This window comes from Nansenia antarctica (genome assembly GCF_963989245.1).
Source record: "Nansenia antarctica genome assembly, chromosome: 13".
Lineage (NCBI taxonomy): Eukaryota > Metazoa > Chordata > Actinopteri > Argentiniformes > Microstomatidae > Nansenia > Nansenia antarctica.
In genome coordinates, this window is record NC_137683.1 from 22,080,289 (window position 1) to 22,097,788 (window position 17,500).

At 45.3% G+C, this 17,500-nt stretch overlaps 1 protein-coding gene across 1 annotated transcript in view; it reads right to left on the minus strand.

The window, feature by feature from the left end:
- rheb (Ras homolog, mTORC1 binding) overlaps window positions 1-10,209 on the minus strand; it is a gene marked incomplete at both ends in the record, with an annotated part of 14,399 nt that extends 4,190 nt beyond the window's left edge. The window contains 6 exons of the mRNA XM_080543797.1: window positions 1,091-1,138; window positions 1,236-1,292; window positions 3,810-3,892; window positions 4,323-4,390; window positions 6,766-6,837; window positions 10,158-10,209. Of these exons, the coding sequence (XP_080399923.1) occupies window positions 1,091-1,138; window positions 1,236-1,292; window positions 3,810-3,892; window positions 4,323-4,390; window positions 6,766-6,837; window positions 10,158-10,209 (380 nt within the window). The remainder of the gene's footprint in view (window positions 1-1,090; window positions 1,139-1,235; window positions 1,293-3,809; window positions 3,893-4,322; window positions 4,391-6,765; window positions 6,838-10,157) is intronic.
- Between the last annotated feature and the right edge of the window lie 7,291 nt (window positions 10,210-17,500).

The window sequence follows — 17,500 nt, forward strand, 5'->3', positions numbered from 1 at the left end:
AGAGGAAGCCATCAGCAATGACTATAATTGGTAAAACAGTTACTGATGCCTGTGAACTAGCCTCGTGTGTGACTGTGTGTGTGTGTGTGTGTGTGTGTGTGCGCGCGCGCACGTGCGTAAACATCAAAGAAAGTCATTAGTAATACCATAATGACTTAAGACTTCAAAGTATAATGAACACAGTTCCTGATATGTGTAGGCTGAGCTCTTGTGTATGTGTGTGTGTGTGTGTGTGTGTGTGTGTGTATGATTGTGATGAGTGTGGGTGGTCAATGGAGAGTTCAAGAACATACAGCCACTACAGTATACACGCAGACAAGCTTACAACACTAATTCCTCATCACTGAGACACTCAAAATCAAATCAGATTTTTTTTTCTCCCAGTGGCCTGATTATACAAACATACGATCCTCAGTCTCACAGGACAAATCCTCTGAGGGGAGTTCCCCAGTGATTACATCACTGAGAGACACGAGAGCAGAGTGGCTATAGCTGATTATACTAACTGACATACAGGCCAGTCTGACATTGGCCAGAAGAGGGTATGTAGTTTCATCTGGGTGGCAGCCGGATGACGAAGCCTTTATGACAGGGCTCATAAATCTGCGGCAGATACAGTCGTAAACGTTTTCCGAACCACCCCTTTTCTACACGCTCTGTCTCGCTCTCTGTCTGTGTTTTTGTCTTTTCTCTGTCTGTGTCTCTGTCTTTCTTTGTCTGTGTCTTTTCTGTCTGTCTTTCTCTGTCTCTTCTTCGGACTGTGTCTCTGTCTCTCTCTCTCTCTCTTTCTGTCTGTCTTTCTGCCTGTGTCTCTGTCTGTGTCTCTCTCTCTGTGTCTCTGTCTGTGTCTCTCTCTCTGTCTGTCTTTCTGCCTGTGTCTCTGTCTGTGTCTCTCTCTCTGTCTGTCTGTGTCTCTCTCTCTCTGTCTCTCTCTCTCTGTCTCTCTCCCTGTTATTTAAGAGACATGACAAACTTCAGTAAAAAAAACAACAACAACAAAAAACAGCCAACATTGCTCCGCTCCTGCAGCTGGGTGCCGCGTTCAGTCAGAGAATGTACTGTGCCGTGTTCAGTCAGTCAGAGAACGTACCTTTCCATGTGAAGGTCTTTCTTGTTTCCCACCAACATGATGGGAACTCTGTGGGGAGAAAGATTCAGATTCTGTCATTCGGTGACGCTCAACGCTACATTCTTACAGTTCAGACAGACACGTTGACAGGAGAGAGAATACTTACTGTACTTTACCCACCATATCCAACAGCTTTTCATGGATTACTTTAACTACTTCAAAGCTGCAAAAAAAACAACAACAATAACAGACGATCAATTCAATCTGTTTGACAAACGACCAGGTCATGTATCAGGGGTCTATTTTTCCATCAATCTTTTCAAAAGCAGTACAGTTGAGGATTGGTCCTCAATGTACACAGTGAATGTGTGCAGCATCAATAGTACTATGTGGGTAGTGGTGGCCTAGTCGGTTGTTGGACTGGTGATCAGAAGGTCATGAGTTCAAATCCCACCTGCCCTATGTTACTCCAGGGAGACTGTCCCTGTAATCTCTAATTGTAAGTCGCTTTGGATAAAAGTGTCTGGTAAATGTGACACGGTCGGGTGAAAAGGTCCACATGTCGGCAATTCTCAAGTCGCGCAAATGACCAGAAAGCTTCTATAATTAAAAAACATATCGTTTTCAGCTTTTTGTATATTGTATTTGAAGTGTTGAAGTGCCCACTCGATATAACAAACAGCAGTTTTAGGATCACTAAATGATTTGTGAGTTGGATTCACTGTATCGTTTGCCGTAGGCTACTGGGTAAAGCTGCGTGCACACAGGGCCAATGCGTTGCACCAGAAGTCATTCATCTCAATGGGGCCGTTGCGTTGATCAGTTGCCTTGCTCTGCATTGCGTTTCTTGACCGTCAGGGTGCGGCAATCAGTCAAAAAATTACAGCTTTTTGCGTTGCGTTGGATCCGGAAGTAAACCGGAAGTAGTTTCTTGCCTCAGCTCTCGCCTCAGATTTTGAATCCTCAATTTTGGCCGCCATTGGCTAAAATCTGTAATTTTATTTATTACATTTTAAATTAACTTTATGAAGTTTTTATATGTTTTCAGGCGAGAAAGTAACCATATATATTCACAAAATGTGTCCAGTTTATCAAAATAACCCGTTTATATATCTGATCTGATGTTTTTTTCCCCACTTCTGTGGGAAACTTCGCTAGCAACACGAGTAGAGCTTTGCATCTGCATCGCACGTTGAAGTACGTCAAGTCCATCCCACCAGGTTGCGCCAGAACGGTGGGTCACGGTCCGCGGTGTGCACGGAGCTTAAGTGATACATGACTTGTAAACAAACTTACGTTTTAGGACGTGTTCAAAAGCAAGGACTGTGTGATCATTTAATTATACGTGGTTATGGGTCTTTAGCATATTGATGTTCTATCAGCATGCTGTGATGTGCTAAACATGCAGTTAGATGTTCATAGCGATGTTCCTTTTTACCTGCTACTAGAAGCTGTTTTGTGTGTGTTTTAATTCAGAGCAAGTTTCTCCAATATTTGGTTTGAGGTGTACATTCAAATAAGCATATGTTCTTCAACGAATGTTTGACACATCATTTGAAAGTTTACAATCTGCACTTTTATAATCTGGAAGAAACTACCGTGCCCTACTTGAGGACTTTTTCACTAGATCCAGCCACAAATGGTAAACAAAAGAAAAAGTATTAAAGAAGTAGGATCTGGCGTATCAGGAGCTATATTTGTTACACAACAGAAGTCAATACTGTACGGTATAGCCTATCAGATGGCAAAGTACTCAACAGCTGATCATATCTAGTCAGTGTAGTTCTACAGCCTTAAAAGCTAAGTAGCACCAATCTATGCTATAGGAACAATAAGTGACTACAGCAGCAGTATCGCCTTGTGTGATCTAAATTGGTTTTAAAATGAAGCCTTATTGAAGGAAATGATTCCCTCATTAGACATATCAATTGTCTTGGGAAGTTGAGGGCTGAGGAGAGGAATGACCTGACTCAGATTATATTAGGGTTACGTAATCACAGGGCTTTATCCTTATAATAACTTCACCTATGCACTAACAAGGTTGCCAGCACATAGCTTTGGGCAGGTTGCTTAGGATTCAAAGCTCCTCTCAAACAGCCTAATTCATACTGTTCAGGGTGGTAATACAAACCCATAGAGGTTAGGTATTACGGGACAAATTACTGCTTCTAATTTCTATATCTATCTTTGAGAGAGAGAGAGAGAGAGAGAGAGAGAGAGAGAGAGAGAGAGATGAAGAGGAAGCCAGTAGGAGTGAGAGAGATAGTGTGGGTATAGAGAGACGCGCACGCACGTCGCACACTCTAGTGAACTAAGGCGGAGGGGGAGATGAGAATAGCTATTATGTAACAGATATCTGTCTCCTTACTACACCAGGCTTCATGGCCACTAGCCTTTTTTTTGTTTTGTTATCAAATATTCACCAAAGATTATTATGGCTTGGTATGCGGTCGAGAACCTTCGAGCGTTTAATAATGGAGGCAGAGGAGGGCAAGAGTTGTTTTTTCCCCGGGAGTGTATTGATTCCACATGGTGTTTAAGCCCACTCTAATACAAGTACAACGACGTTGGAATGTTTTATTAAAGAGGTAGAGGTAGAAAAAAACGGAAAAAAAACGACCACCATTCAGACAACAAGGCTTTTATTCCGCTTTATTCTGCTCAGAACGGGAAAGGTGGGAGGATGAATCATATCGTTGAATTGTTCTGTATGGAAGAGAGCAGGGCAGGGCTACGTTACCTCTTGTTGGATGTGACCGAGTAGACCAGGATGTATCCGTTGATGTCTATAGAGTACGTCTGTGGGAAGATGGAGTACTCATCCTAAAGGAGAGAGACAACGATGATGATACGATATTAAGAGAAGGTGCGATTCAACTTGATTGCCATTGAACAGAGCACAAGGACCGAGAGACCCCCCCCCCCCGAGGGGGAACAGAGGCACAGGGTCAGCCATCTTCGCTACCCTTTGGAGCAGTTAGGGATTAAGTGCCTTGCTCAAGGGCACGACGGAAGTGGTATGCGATGATCCGTTCCAGTCACCGGCTCACATACGGCTCCCTCCCCTGGGGTGGGGATCGAACCGGCAACCTACCGATTGCTGGCCATCTATGGGGGACTCATACAAAGCGCAGGACAGATACTGACTGACACTCAGGTCTACATTAGGCTGGTCTAAGACCTGTTTGTGCTTCAGTCTGATCCCATATGTATGCATAGATGACATCATCACCACCGGGTGACAGGAGCTCACCTGACCAGCGGTGTCGACTAGCTGGAGGTGGTACTCCTGACCGTTCACTGTGATCGTCTTGGTAAACGCTGTGAAAAGGGCAGAAAGAGAGCGAGAGAGAGAGAAGGAAAGAGAGAGAGAGAGAGAGAGAGAGAGAGAGAGAGAGAGAGAGAAAGAGAGAGAGATTGAGAATCAAAGAGGTGAATGTCAATGCTAACGTTGCTAGCCAGGAGGAATGATACAACGCTATCGATCGCCATGTCTGGAATATAAGCCGGGAGTGAGACCACAACACCAAATTCTGTACCCAGCAGTGTTGTACAGCTGTAGAAATGTGTGAATGTGTGAATCCTGACACAAATCTGTGCGTAAACCATGAGTATGTTCTAGGGCTGCACGATTTGGGGAAAAAATCGAATTGCGATTATTTGGACAGATATCGCGATTGCGATTCATTTGCGTTTTTTTTTTTTTTAAATAGCAAAAAAAAAAAAAAAAAAAAAAAAAGGGGGAGTTTTTGTAAAGTGTGGCCATATCTCCGGCTAGGAAGGTCGTATCAACGTGCAGTTTGTTTGTACGTCTTCAGGGGACTTAGAGGCTCCCTCCTCTAGCACCCCCACAGCCCGAGCTACGAGTGAAAGAACTAAACTTACATTGGGTTGCTTTAAAGTTGGGTTGCTTTAAAATCAAGCTTCAGATTAAAACATGTGATGGAGCATTACTAACCTGACTCAGGTGGTTTGTTTCACACAACCATCTAGGAAAGCTTAATTGGAAGCTGTTTGGAAAAGGGCAGGTACTTTCAAAAAATACTTGGCAGGTGATCTATTTTCACAGAGCATTACCACATGATACCATCAAACTATTAACTGCTCTAATTCTAATGCAAGGATGAGAACTTAAAAGATATGAATTGTATATATGATAACCTCATCTCATCTAGACAGGTGGCTACTTTCTAAGATGATCCAGCTATTAAAATGATCATTTGGGGATACACTGTGACTATAACTGAAAGGACCACATCTAGATGACTCGGTCAACAGTCGAACTGATGAATGATAGAATGGTGGTCTCTGACTATGGAGCACAGACACACGTCACCTTGACTTAGGAATCTGTGACATACTTCAGCCCAAGGCTAGGCTAGGCTAACCTCTGCGTCTTTAAAGCCGGCTGGTATGAACGAATGGTATGAGGTTATGCATACAGGACACATTCATGTTTGACAACAGAACAGTTAACTTCCATGTATCCATAAGCCTGCTATACTATATAAACACCAACCCGCAGGTTGCTGAGACTGTCAACTCTGTGTCTGTACTTTAACGCCGGGTTAGCATGAGTAGCTAAGCTAAGCTACCGTCTCAAAGACTACAAGTTAGCTAAGCTAAGTTTAAGGCTGGACTAACAGCACCGACATGCACTTGGCTGGTACAGTTAGTATAGTGAAATTGTACACTTACCTGTCGCAATTATAACATACTAACGTTTATCATACGTCCAGTAAGCCATGTGGTGTCTAATTGTCTCCGTTACGTTAGCCCAAAGTCTCATAATAATTGGACTGACTGTCGTGACACAACCTATGCCTGCGTTCGTAAATTCGCTCTGAGAGCGCCGGGTTCAAAGTCATAAAGAGACCAAGTAATTTGATTGGACAAGAGGCATTCCATGAGTGCTGATCAAATTTCCAAAAGAGGTTTTAATCTCAATGTGACTTTCTGGTAAAATAAAGGTTTAAATTTTACAAATCGCAGGCAAATCGCAGGCTTTGCGATTAGCTAATCGCATCATTTCAAATCGCGATTTCGATTTAAAATCGATTAATCGTGCAGCCCTAGTATGTTCATCTCAAAGCAAAATGGGAGATTTATCAAGATGTCAAGGGTTGCTTGAGTCAGGCGTATAGCAGTTGCTGAATCACACTTTTCTTGTACATAGACATTTTTACATTTTGTGCGTAAGAACGATTATTTTTGGATTGTTTCCACACATGAATGATCAATGAGGACCCTGGCAGCTGAGGCCAATCGATCAAGCTTCAGAACAGGAACAGTAGCCAAATCTCCCTGGTCCTGGGAGCATGTGGATTCAAATCCAATCAAACGTGACAGCAGCTGGTGAAAGCGGGAACAAGAATCCATTGCATTGGAATGTGTTGGCTTGACTAGCCCAGTGTGTCACTGAATTTCAACAACGTTGACATTTATTAACATTTTTCTGAATAAAAGTCTGAACGGTTGCCGACTTGCTCCCGCTTTCATCAGCTGTTGTCACAAATGTTTTATTCAGGAAAAGGCTTCTCTCTCTCGCTCTGTACCTCCCGTACAGTGAAAGAGCCTTAAGCTCACCTGCCAACACAACCTAGCGCGCACACACACACACACACACACACACACATGCACACACACACACACACTTGACACAAATGCATTGACAGACATAGATAAAGCCTACTTACTGTTTTCTATAGTTGGGTCATAGGAGTCAACGAACTGGCCTTCCACAAACTGTATCGTTAAGGAGGACTTCCCTGTAGAGGAGGGTACACACACACACACACACACACACACACACACACACATATATAATTTAACCATTTAGCAGACGCTTTTATTCAAAGCGACTACACTTACAATTAGAGATTACTGGGACACTCTCCTGGAGTAATTTAGAGCTAAGTGCCTTACTCAAGGGCACACTAGTGGTGGTGTTCCCAGGTGTGTGTGAGTGTGTGTGTGTGTGTGTGTGTGTGTGTGTGTGTGTGTGTGTGTGTGTGTGTGTGTGTGTGTGGGGCAGTACTTGTGCTCTATTCAATGACAATAAACTTTAATCTTATTCTTATCTCACGACACAGACAGGGGATCCTACTATCAGCATTGTTGTTTGCTGTAGTACTACAACCTCACTAGGACAAGTGTTAGCAAACAAACCCTATCCAACACTGTTCACTCATGCACTCGGCCCTGGAGATGTCCTGCAGCCTGTTGCTATAACAACGGCGAGCGGAGCGGAGCGCGGGCAGCGTTGGGGAGACGTGAACTCTCACTCATACGGAGAAGGTAATAAAACAGGAGCACGCCAATGACAGAACAGCTCATTCCCACAGGCCCCACATCATCAGCTCCCATCACACACACATGCACGCATGCACACACACGTCATTATAACACACACACACACACACGCACACACACACACACACACACACACACACACACACACGTAATTCTAACACACACACACACACAAGTCATTATAACACACACACACACACACGCACACACACACACACGTCATTATAACACACACACACACACACACACACACGCATGCACACACACAAATCTCAAGCTACCTTACCCATAATCCTCCTCTTTACAGTCCAAAAACTATGCCTAGTAGCTAATTATTTCACTAGTCGCAGCAGGACTCCCAAAGACCACATTACATAAACTACAAGAAGATTTAGATCGCTGGGAAACGAATGCCTCACGTCACACAGGGCATGCAAGCCTTTGAGAGAAGGACAGCCACACAGCTAATTATTTCACAGCAGTACTCCAGAGACCACATACAGCCTACACTACGGGAAGATTGAGATCGCTAGGAAATTAAAACGCTTCACATCATCACACTGGGCACATGAATCTCTGAGAGAACGACTGCCACACAGGCACAGGAATGTTGATAATGTGTTAGCCTACATCAGTGTAAGACGCTACACAGAATAGATACATGGTTTGGCTAGTATAAACTATGTAGGCTACTGATTGTGACACACATCTCCAAACGAGGTTGATGTTGCTTTGATGAACCTGCGTGGAGGAATGCACGCATCCTCGGTGCTAGGCTATAAATAGCCACTGCGCCATAGAACTCTGAACATAGAGTTCTCTCTCTGACTGTACCCTGACCTGACCCTGGAACAGCCCTGATGCCGAGTCTGATGCAGCGGCACTCACATGCTCATCCAGAGATCTGACCCTGACTAGCGGGGAGGAGGCAGGAGGAGGCAGGCCCACTGTATTGACATGAACGCCGTCGACTGAAGACCAAAGGTGATGATAGATTACATGAGGTCCCCAGATAATACTAACCGAATAGGGCTTAAGATACAGAACTGTTCTATCTGTATGACCAGGGCACTAACAAGCAGACAGTACAGTGTAAGACCACAGGCCATATTTAAAGATTCAGTGTGTTTCCATCACAGATAGGGAGACATGCCAATTAACAGATGTTCTATGGCGGGAGGAGTGGTATTACACAGTGGGGGGGTAACTTCTGATGGGGTCTGTAGAGTAGACAGCACAACGGCTAATGGCTTATCTAGGCTATAGGCTTTATTCTGGAAGAATATAGGCTAGCTAGAGCACAACGTTACTATTATGAATCATGGCAAACAGGGCGATTCAAGGACGTGAGGGCTATGAGGAGACCGTCAATAGGGATAGGCAATTAACAGCCAGTTAATCTGGTTTGGATGAAGGAGTGTTTACCCAGACACAGATTAAGCCTAGTCATGAACTGTGAATGGGTTAAACAGCAACCCATGGACACAGTTCCTTTTCTCTTGAGTCATTAGTAAGTGTGCCTTCTAATGCACACTCACATAATAGAGCCAATTGTTTTATGAGAGGGAGAGGAGAGGAGAGGGAAGGAGGGAGGGAAGGAGAGAGGGACAGAGACAGAGACAGAGAGACACAGACAGACAGACAGACAGACAGACAGACAGACAGACAGAGAGAGAGAGAGAGAGAGAGAGAGAGAGAGAGAGAGAGAGAGAGAGAGAGAGAGAGAGAGAGCAGACTACGCTGTCTCAGATTAATTCACATCTCACACACAAAAAGTGTAACGGTGTAACTTCCGTGGGCCTACGTCTGTCATTTGCTAGCTCGTGGCGTGCAATTTCTCTCTGTCTCTCTTCATGCAGAGGCTACAAGGCCTGGGGGAAATATGCCAGAGATGACATTCACCTTGCCAGTCTCGTGAGTCGTGACGTTGTGCGTTCGGCCTCAGCATCAGCACCACTCATCGGCTGCGTTCGTAAATTCTCTCTGGAAATCGGACCAGCACTCATGGAATGCCCCGTGTCCAATCAAATTACTTGGTCCCTTTGTGACGTTGAACCCAGTGTGCGCTCCGGCGCTCTCAGAGGGAATTTACGAACGCAGCCCTGGTGTCCGACACACCTGACCACCTGACGTTGTTGCATCAACTCAGTTATCCGAAAAGATTCACATTTTTGCTTACCGTTACATATGATTATATTATATTGTGATAATACAATGCAATTGCATTAAACAACGGTTTAATGCAATTGCAGTTCGATGTTTCCACCCGCTTGCTGTAGCCTAACAATTCTAGGGACGTGAGTTTCCAGCCAAGTCGTGACATGCTGGCTTATCTGCAGGAGACATTGTAATAAAAAGCCTTTATTTGTAGGCTATAGCACTTTTCCTGCAAACGTTGCAGCTCTAAGTTCTTTAATATAATCATCATTTAGTCATTTAATTAAAGGCAATATTAAAAATATGGGTGTTTAGTCTTCACTTGAAAATATTTGCTGAGGTTGCATCCCTAATGTAAAAAACTGGCAATGCATTCCACAATTTGGGTGCATAAAATGAGAATGCATAAAATGAGAATGCAGCCTCAAGCAAATCTCTTCTTTTGTACATGTGGTGCACAGAGAAAACGCCAGCGCCAGAAGACCTGAGAGCTCTGGTAGTAGGTTGGCAACTGGAAAGCGTTCATCATGCACGGAAGCACATGCATACGGTCGAACTTCCACACACAATGCAAAGAAAGCTGCACAACAAATCAACGATAAAATCAACGTCTACTCACCCACGGATCTGTATCCCAGGACTACGATTTTCCGAGATTTGGGCTGCGGCATCTTTCCCCTAACAACGACACACTACATCAATATCCACATCGAGAGGCCTTTTGGGCGCACACACAACTCTTCAAAAAAAATATTGAAAAATCGGGAACAGATTCTTTGTCGGAAAACGACCAAAGGAGGTAAGTGGCGAGTGTAAGTGGCGCGATTTCTTACTACAATTGTAGAATTAAAAAGTATTCGAGCGTCTGTATCCTTTGCATCTGTCACTCCCCAAAACAATCGTATCTTTCTTATTCATGAGTGCCCGCCGTTGATTGGTTACGCTTATGTAAAAGAGGAGGGTTTCTCTCTCTATCCCTGAGTTTCTGGTTGGGCCAGGAGAATTTATTATTCATGAGTGCCCACCGTTGATTGGTTGCGCTTATGTAAAAGGAGGAGGGTTTCTCTCTCTATTCCTGAGCTTCTGTTGGGCCAGGATCATTTATTATTCATGAGTGCCCACCGTTGATTGGTTACGCGTATGTAAAAAGAGGAGGGTCTCTCTCTCTATTCCTGAGCTTCTGTTTGGGCCAGGATAATTTATTATTCATGAGTGCCCACCGTTGATTGGTTACACTTATGTAAAAGAGGAGGGTTTCTCTCTCTATTCCTGAGCTTTCTGTTGGACCAGGAATATTCCAGGTCTCATAAGCAGGACGTTCATTGGCTGTCGGATATGACAACAACCCACTTGAGGAACCGTATGTAAGAGAGATGTGGTGCTGGACTGCACCTGATAGTAGGCTTGCCTGCCGCTCAAAACGTGATGAGAAAGATGAGAACGACCACTGTACATGCATTTCACACTCTTTATATTAAATATACAGACCCCTTCCCCATCAAAGCTGGAGTACGGCAGGGATGCCCCTTGGCCCCTCTACTGTACGTCATCTACCTGGAGCCGTTCCTACGGAAGATCAGGAGCTCCCCCAACATCATGGGCTACCCTCTACCAGGGGCCCGGGGGGAGAGGCTCAAGGTGGTGGCGTACATGGACGACATTACCATCGTCGGCACAGATAGTCGCTCCATTTCCACAGCAACGAAAGTGGTGGAGGACTACTGTGCAGCCACTGGCGCCCTGATCAATAGGGGTAAGTGTGAGCTGTTTCTGTCGCAGCACTGGCAGGAGAACCTGGCAACCTCCTTCCCTGTAAAGACGGAAAACATTAAGCTGCTGGGGATCACCTACCAGAAAGATGGAGGAGCCTCCGTCAGCTGGAAGGAGACCATCCGCCAGGTCCAAAAGAAGATCTGTGAGTGGAGTGCACGGCCTCTCACAATGACAGGCAAGATCCTGGTCCTGAAGGCGATTGTTCTTCCCATTCTCCTTTACCTGGGCAGGGTGTTTCCCCCAGACAGAGCAGTATCCAAAACCATCGAAAGGATCATGTTTACCTTTGTCTGGGGGAGCCAGATGGAAAAACTAAAACGCACCACCCTGTACAAAACAGTGGAGAATGGGGGGAAAGGGGTCCCAGACATCCTAAACATCATTAGGGCACAGGGACTCTCCAACCTCATCAACAACATCAACAACAATGATAGGAAAGCCAGGTTCTTTGAAATATACTATGCCACACCCATCCTCCGGACACTCAGGGTGACCGCATCAATAAATCACACTGTGCCCTACAGCTGGGACCCCCCTCCAGTCTACAAGATATGGAGGGACTTTGCCTTCAAGACAGGATTGTCCGCGGCTGGGCTGGCCTCATGGAAATACAAAGACATTATGACCTTCATAAGGTCGAAGGAAACCATTACTCACCCCAAGGCCAGCACAGCCGTGGACTCCAAACAGGTATGGAAAAACATTAATCATAAATGTACTAACAATAAACAAAAAGACATTGCCTGGATGGCTGCTCATGGTTGTCTCCCCACTAGGGAATTCTTGCATAGGCGGCACATCGCAACGACTGAGAAATGCCCCCACGGATGCACGGACACAGAACACATTAACCACCTGTTCTGTGAGTGCTCCGTGGCCAGGCGGGTCTGGGCCCTGTTTGTTCCCTCTGTCTCCCTAAACAGCCTGCTGACCCTGCCCCGCTTGACGGGCGAGAACATCCTGTATGGTCCTCCCGGGGGGTGCACAACCCCCCAACTACAACAACAGTGGAGGATCATCAGCGCCGTCAAGCAGGTACTCTGGGAGACGAGGAACATCAGGGTCTATCAGAAACAGAGCGTCCACCTGACAACCCTGAGGAGGAGAATCACCCTCTTCCTCAGGGACCATGCTATGGTTGACTTTAAAAATAACCCGGATCAAGCAAGAGCGGTGTGGGGGGTGGAGAGATGGAAGGACGTCATCCTCTAAACCGCCCCCCATGCCGCGCCGCATCGCCCAACCCCCCCCCACCCCGGGCCTACCTCACTACACCACCAGTTCCTGCACTATCACCTTCACCACCGTTCCAGCACAAGCCCTGGTCAGCAGTATCACCATCACAAGGACCAGGAGAGGAGCAGCGCACAACACCAACAGGGAAGTTTACTGCACCTTCCACCACCTACACATGTACACAGCACTGACCCACTTCCTACCCTCACCAGAATATCAACACACACAACCCACAGCCGAACCAGCCGTCTCTGCCAGCACCACCAGCACCAGGATGACCAACACCACTGGGTCACAGGGAAGTACTGATCACCCGCCTGACACCAAAATGCACACTACACAAACCATGCACACCTCCCTTCTCTCACTCCTGTATCTTTTCAGGCACATGTCATATCCAGCTCTGACACCTACCCAGGCTTCCAGACCCAGGAGCAGAGACCGGCGGGAACCACCACGTCACCCCAGCACCAACCCCAGGTTCCAACTCAGCGACCCCAAACCCCCTGTTCCGGGCCCCCCCCCCCAACTCCAGGCCCCCAGCTACAGGCCCAGTCCCCTACCCGCCAACCCCCAACCCCCAGCCCGGAACAAGCTGAGAAGAGCCAGGGAGCTTTTTCCCTGGATAAGCTGTGTACAGGTTTTTCGCCTCTGCTTGCCTGCCATGCGCCGAGCTCTCTGGGCCTCTCCTCGGGGGCCTCCGGTCGGCCTGCGTGCTCGATCTGCTCCGCCGCTGGGGCGCATGGTCCGGCTAGCCTCGTGAAGGGCTACAGGAGTCTGAGCCTGGTGGGCTGGGCCGGATGCGCCGGTGGTGGGGCGGGTCGGGTGAGTCGAGTGTGTGGGGTCCCTCGGGGGAGGGAGGTGGGGGAGCCACGGCTTTGCACTGGTGGGCAAACTGGATAGTAGTCGCTCTACAACTAGAGGGCTGCAGGGGAATTTTTTTCCCGGCAGGTTTTTTACCCCTGCCTCCTACCGACACTGGAACCTGGACACTGAACACTGAACACTGAACATTACACTACACTGGACAATACACTGAACACTGAGCACTTTAGTTAGTTTAATGTTGGTTGTTGTTGAATGAAATGTCTTAAATGTCTGATTGTTTGATTAATTGATTGTATACACGGTGTTGCGTTTTTATAAAAACCAATAAAAAACACCTTTATATTAAATATAGCAGAGTAGAGTGCTTTTTAATCAATAACACATAACACATCATTGCAGGTGCAGCAGCATCCCCGTGTTGAATGACCTCGGCCTTATTAATAACTATTAATGGGAAACCGGCTCTGACATTATTATAATGTCATATATAATGATATATATATATATAATGATATATATATATATATATATATATATATATATATATACATGTGTAGCCTCTGCCGGTCAGGAAACTGAAAGCTAGTTAACGGTGTGCTGTGATGTATGCGTCTCATCGGCATCACAGTTTCAGTGAAGTCCTTTGCACATTAGCCTACATTGGGAGGATTGGGTTCATCAGGTTAATCGAGGCTTAGACTTTGGTCTTTGCTGCCATCGCGTGGCGCGTTAGGGACTTGCAGTGCCTCCACTGAACACAGTACTATTCAGTGACAGTTAAAAGTATGTATTGAAAACAAATATTCATGCTGGATATATTGCTGATTGGCATCACGCTGTCACCATCACTAAAGTCCACTGCTCCGAATTGGATGAGAACTAACTGGCAGTCAATGTCATCTGTTTTGATGGATGCCACAGTAGAGGCAGCTAACAAAAACACTCACTGAAAACTTTAGTAGGAACACTTGTACACCCTTCTCATTTGTGGAAGTGGTGTAATGGTGTGGGGAATGTTTTCTTGGCACACTTTGGGCCTGTTAATACCAATCAATCATCGCTTGAATGCCACAGCCTATGAGTATTGTTGCTGACCATGTGCATCCCTTCATGGCCACAATGTACCCATCTTCTAATGGCTACTTCCAGCATGATAACCATGTCACAAAGCAAAAGTCGAGTTCACAGTTCTTCAGTGGCCTTCCGAGTCTCTAGATCTGAATCTAAGTCCAATTGGGATGTGGTAGAAGGGGAGATTCAGACATATCTGCAAGAAGTGTGTGATGCAATCATGTCATGGTGGACCAGAATCTCAAATAAATGTTTCCAACATCTTCTGGAATCAATACCAAAAAGAATTGAAGCTGTTTTGAGAGCAAAAGGAGGCCCTACCCAGTATTTGTATAGTGTTCTTAATAAAGTGTTCAGTGAGTGTTCAAGACTGACTGCCCTTTAGTGTACCTTTTCATAGAAGAGTCTGGTGAAATACTGCCCTCTAGTGCTACCTTTTTGCATTTCTTTTATGGATTCCAGGACTCCCTGGAAAACAGTGACAATCTTTCTATGTCCGATCCTGGACCAAATATGAAATGAATACATTTGCGGTTGAAATGAGCTGTGCCCATTCCAAATACTAGATCGTTACATGATTATCACCGGATACATTTATTTTGAACTTACTTACTTGGCCCTTAACTCCCAGTGGAGCATAGGCCATTGACGACTCTTCTCCATCCAGCACAGCTTTTTTATTTTGAACACTGCACAATAATTACCTAGGGATTGTGTGTTCAGGTTGAAATGTTAGTCTGCTGTCTGCAATCCTGCAATCAACTCCACTCTACAAATACCCTGTTCCTGCTGCTAGTCGACGCCGGATCTGCGCCATTCATCGTTTGTCCATGTGCTCTGTTTCTAGCTCTGTACCCTGCTTATCTGCCCGTCTACCCTTGTCTAACCCTTGTTCTCCCTGTACTCCTAAAGATACCCAACCTGCTGACCTTCTGCCTGCCTGCTGACCCCTGTCCTCTGATTACCCGCCTGCCTGCTTGACCCCTGCCAGTCTGGCAGCCCGCCTGCCTGCCCCACCCCAGCCTGTCTGACTAGCAGCCTGCCTGCTCGACCTCTGCCTGTCTGACTGTCTGCCTGCCTGCCCTACCCCACCCTGCCTGCCCTGTCTGATCACCATCCACTGGAGCTTTAACAATAAAATACATTGCTTAACTCTTACCTGCGTGTCCTGTGTCTGCGTTTGGGTTCAGCCTAGATCCGTGACACACCTGCGAAATGGTGAAGTCTAACTGGGATCTTTGGGATGATTTTATTATTAAAGTTGAGATAGAATATGTGACAGCTGGTGAAACCGGGAACAAGTCAGCAGCGGATGAAATTCAGACTTTTACTCCTAGCCTGCTAACAATGTAAAGTAGTGTAGTGTAGGTAGTAGTGGGGATTACTCACCGAGTCCATTGCATTGCAATATTTTGGCTGACCAGCGAACACTCAACAACATTGACATTTATTTAAAATGTTCTGAATAAAAGTCTGAACAATTTGATTGGTTGCCGACTTGTTCCCGGTTTCACCAGTAAGGGTAAAGGCTATGGGAAAGGTACAGGTTAGGATTAAGTCATTCTAAGGATCCCACTTAGCAACTGTCTTCACTAAAGCCCAGACCTGACTACAGCATATAAGCCATGGCAACCTCATCATCCCTGAGGTGAAGTCTACCTTTCCAAAATCCCAAAACTGACCCAAGAACAGTTTCTAGGGGGGTATTCCATCAACGTCGCTAAAGGACAATCCAGGCTTATTTTGATAAATCCTGTGAGATTTATACAAAAATCCAGCCTTATTTTGATAAGTCTCGCAAGACTTATTCCAGTCCAATAATGTGTTGCCTCTTTCTGCATTGAAGCTTTTTCTTCACTATGAACTCAGTTTCGATTCACACCAATATGATGATTTACTATAACCCATGATGCCATGCATTCAGTATGGCTGTTATTACCATGTTGACAATATTAAATTCTAGCAATCAGACATACTGCATTTTAAAAATAATAATCTAAAACTGAACACCAAGTTGTACAATAATGAATTAGAATAATGATGGTGCTGTTGGCTACCAACCATTGAACAGCTATTGACAACCCTCACATTTGAAAACTATTCCAAAAGGTAAAGATGAAACATCTTTCATCAAAAACACACACGTGAGACGTGGATATGTACTGTATAGATATGTATGTATTTGTAAGTTTGAGTTGTTTTTTTCTCCATACAAGATAAATAAAAGGCTTACATTACATCTGGTCAACATTATGCAGAGTTTGAGAAACAAGAAATAGTATGACCCAAAAAAAACAAAAAAACATGATTGTCACTCAATGTGCTTCACAAAAACTCTCAATGAATAAATAATCTGCTGATACTTCAAATATTTACAATATTAACAAATCACCACAAGTAGAGCTTTGGATACGACGAAAGCTTGTGTGGACGGTGCCCGGCACTTTAACTCCAGTCGACACGGCGACGATACTCATAGCAACCAAAGCAATGGCAAAGTAACATTTAAGATCAGCGTCCTTAATGTAGGTGTTTACTTCAGCTATACATGTCAGACATACTGCTTAATCATATTAACAAACATCATTGAAAAAAAAAAAAAAAAAAAAGAAACAGAAAATGAAACATGGATGAAAAAATTATAACAAATAAAAAAACATTTCAACATTATACGCTGTATATCGCATTCCCCACAGAAACGGAAATGACACCTATGACCAGAAGAGGATTAAAAGGCGTTGACCAAGAGTCACTGGCAAGAGGAGAGCTGTTCATCAACATAAAGAAAAAGGAAAAGAAAAGAGGTGTGTGTGTGAGGGGGTGGAGGAGGAGGAGGGAGGGGCTGGGGGAGCATATGAGCAGTTATACATCAGGTGTACAGGTGCTGCTCGACTGGCAGGGGGGATAGAGGGGGGGGGGGAGGCCATGGGGAGAGGAGATAATACAGTAGCACAGCGAGGGGGAGGGGAAGGGGTATTTGTGGCTAGGAGGGGGTTACAGTAGCACTGTCCCGATCAGTCCTGCTCCACATACAAAGCAGTGAGGGACCCGGGA